Here is a 2,846-nt window from a genome sequence, read left to right on the forward strand (position 1 = left end):
TACACAAGGCAAATATAATTCATACCTGTTCTCCATTCTAAAGGTTCTAATGATGGCAGCAACTGTGAAGCGGCTGAGATTAGGTTGGACCCTCTGGCCAGCCTCCCTCATGCTCAAACCATGGTTGAGCACATGGTCAACCACGGTGGCCCCAATCTAATTAGAGATCACCGTTCTCCTTCTTCTTTCTCCTCCTCCTCCTTCTCCTCTTCCTCCTCCTCATCCTCCTTCTTGTCATCCTCCTCTTCCTCCTCCTTATTCTCCTTATCCTCCTCCTCCTCCTTGTCATCCTCTCTCTCCTCTTCCTTGTCCTCTTCCTTGTCCTCTTCCTTGTCCTCTTCCTTGTCCTCTTCCTTGTCCTCTTCCTTGTCCTCTTCCTTGTCCTCTTCCTTTTTATTCTGCAGTCCTGATCGCAAATTGCTCACCAGACCTGAGTGTTTAGAGATTTGAATATTTGTGTGTTGTAGGTTGATGCTTTGAGACTTTACTTGAGAAGTGTGTGCAACAACTGAACATTGTGTGTAGTGTTTTGACAACAAGGTGATGTGTAATTGACATCAGTGTGTAAACAAGGAAAGTCAGAGTCTAATGCAGATAAGGGAGTGTGAAGTAGTGCCAAATTGGGTCGAGCAATTGCTACATTAAGTTAAGGTTGTGAAAATTGTGCCAAAGTTTTGCTTTTTGTGTGTTAACAATTGTGAAAAACTGTATTAGCGGAGAAACCCCGGTGAGCACAGAAGAAAATGCAAACTCCACACAGAAAGGCCAGTGTTAACCACTGTGCCACCATGCCAACCGTACTGCTCACTACTCTTCAGGGAAAGCCAGTGTTTTGTTGGACTCAAACTATTTGCGCACCTAGGTCACAGGATCTTTTAGAAAGGATGATGCCATTTTCCAAAGGATAAAGATTGGTCATTAGGCAATGCTTTCATACATGTTGATCTGTTATCTGGAACACAACCTGCTTCGGAGCAGGTGAGGTGTGCAGCGTAAGTTACCATACATTCCATCATCAATGAACATCGGCCGAGTTTACCTCCAATGGGGGCGCGGCCACGTCTGTTACGTTGGTGCCGTGACCATCAGGTTAGCCACTGCCAGCACTTGTCTGGGCACTTGTCTACCATATCTACTTCAATATGGACAGCAAACATGCACAGCCTGGTAAGTTTACTTTACATTTACTGCTATTGCAGAAAACCAACAGTGGGACTCACTATGGAGTTTTTAAATGAAAATGTATCAACGAGTTGATTCAAATTTTAAAGAGTACAAAATGTCATGGTATGATTTGTAATTCAGAGATAGGAGAGAATTGGTTATGTGTCTGAATATTTTTGCGAGGCACTTATTTTTTATGTTTCTGGCCCAAAATGGCTTGAGGAAATGTTTATGTTTGGCCAGACCTTACATAACTAACAAATAGTTGGTCAAGATCACTCCAATTGTTTTCCTTGTTAACCAACAGAGACAGAGTTGGATAACATTAGAATTGTGCTAGTGGGGAAGACTGGAGTTGGGAAGAGTGCAACAGCAAACACTATCCTGGGGAGAAAAGTTTTTGAAGCCAAGCGATCACCATCCTCTGTCACATCACTCTGTGGTAAGAATTGTGGAGAGGTGGATGGAAAAATGGTTTCTGTGGTTGACACTCCAGGGTTGTTTGATACCAAAGATGAAGATAAAATAGTAACAGAGATCAAGAAGTGCATCTCTTTCTCAGCTCCCGGTCCCCATGCCTTTCTGGTCGTTATCAGTTTGGCAGACAGATACACAAACCAGGAAAAAGAAACTGTGAAAATCATCCAGAAAACCTTTGGTATTGACGCAGAAAAATACACAATAGCACTGTTTACCCATGAGGACATACTGGACGATGTATCTATTGAAAAGTATCTGGATGAGAATGCAGACCTTCAAGGTTTCATAAAGACATGTAAGGGAGGATACTATGTCTTGAACAACAAAAGCAAGAATCCCACTCAGGTCACCGAACTACTGAAGAAGATAAATAACATGGTCTGTAACAATGCAGGAAGCTACTACACTAATGGAAATTTCCAAGAGGCTGAAAGAGCGATTGAAGAGGAGAAAGAAAAGATTCTGAGAGAGAATGCAGAGCAGAGAAATAGAGAGATAGAGGAGTTGCATGAGAAATACCAGGGTGTGCTACTCAAGCAGTGCATAGAGGAGGTTCAGCAGCAACATGAGAATGAAGCTAGGGCGACTGCAGAAAAATTCAATGATTACATCAAGAAAGTAGCAATTGGTACATATGCTCTTGTTGGAGCAGCAATTGGAGCAGTGGGGGGTCCATTGGGAGCTGTACTTGGAGCTGGCATTGGAGCTGCTGCTGCAAATGTATCTGTTAAACTTTTGTTCTTGTTTTGTTTTGACTGTTTTAATTGGTATGATTGGTTTGATTTGATCGAATTGTGTAGAACACTGGGGCTCAAAGTTGTTCATAGTTAATAATATTCATGTTATTCAATACCTTTATTGATAAAATATTAAAGAAGTGGTAGCAATAGATCAGTATTCACTTCTTCCTACTTCGTACTTTTCGGACATTAAATATTTGTTGATGTTTATTGAGAGTTTGATGTATACGTTTATTGTTATTCTTGTTTTGCAGAAATCCCAAATCGAAAATAATACGTCTATATTTTTGAGCTACATTTAAATTTGGATTCAGTCAATCTTAGAAATCTAGAACAGAACTGTGACACAAGACCAAATGAGAATGTGCCGTGAGTGTGTCACCTCAAATGATTTGTTTATATTTCAGACTTGGTATGCAACATTTTCACTTGAAATGCACATTAAATTCTTCATTAAACTTG

The 2,846-nt window shown here is 40.8% G+C and overlaps 1 protein-coding gene across 1 annotated transcript; it reads left to right on the forward strand.

Moving 5' to 3' along the window:
* Positions 1–1,105: 1,105 nt before the first annotated feature.
* Positions 1,106–2,846, forward strand: LOC134040924 (GTPase IMAP family member 9-like). Its single transcript, XM_062487104.1, has 2 exons — positions 1,106–1,167; positions 1,472–2,846. The coding sequence occupies exons 1-2, from the start codon at positions 1,143–1,145 to the stop codon at positions 2,473–2,475; spliced, it is 1,029 nt and encodes a 342-aa protein (XP_062343088.1). The 5' UTR covers positions 1,106–1,142; the 3' UTR covers positions 2,476–2,846.

The sequence above is a fragment of the Osmerus eperlanus genome, chromosome 20 (genome assembly GCF_963692335.1).
Source record: "Osmerus eperlanus chromosome 20, fOsmEpe2.1, whole genome shotgun sequence".
Taxonomy (NCBI): domain Eukaryota; kingdom Metazoa; phylum Chordata; class Actinopteri; order Osmeriformes; family Osmeridae; genus Osmerus; species Osmerus eperlanus.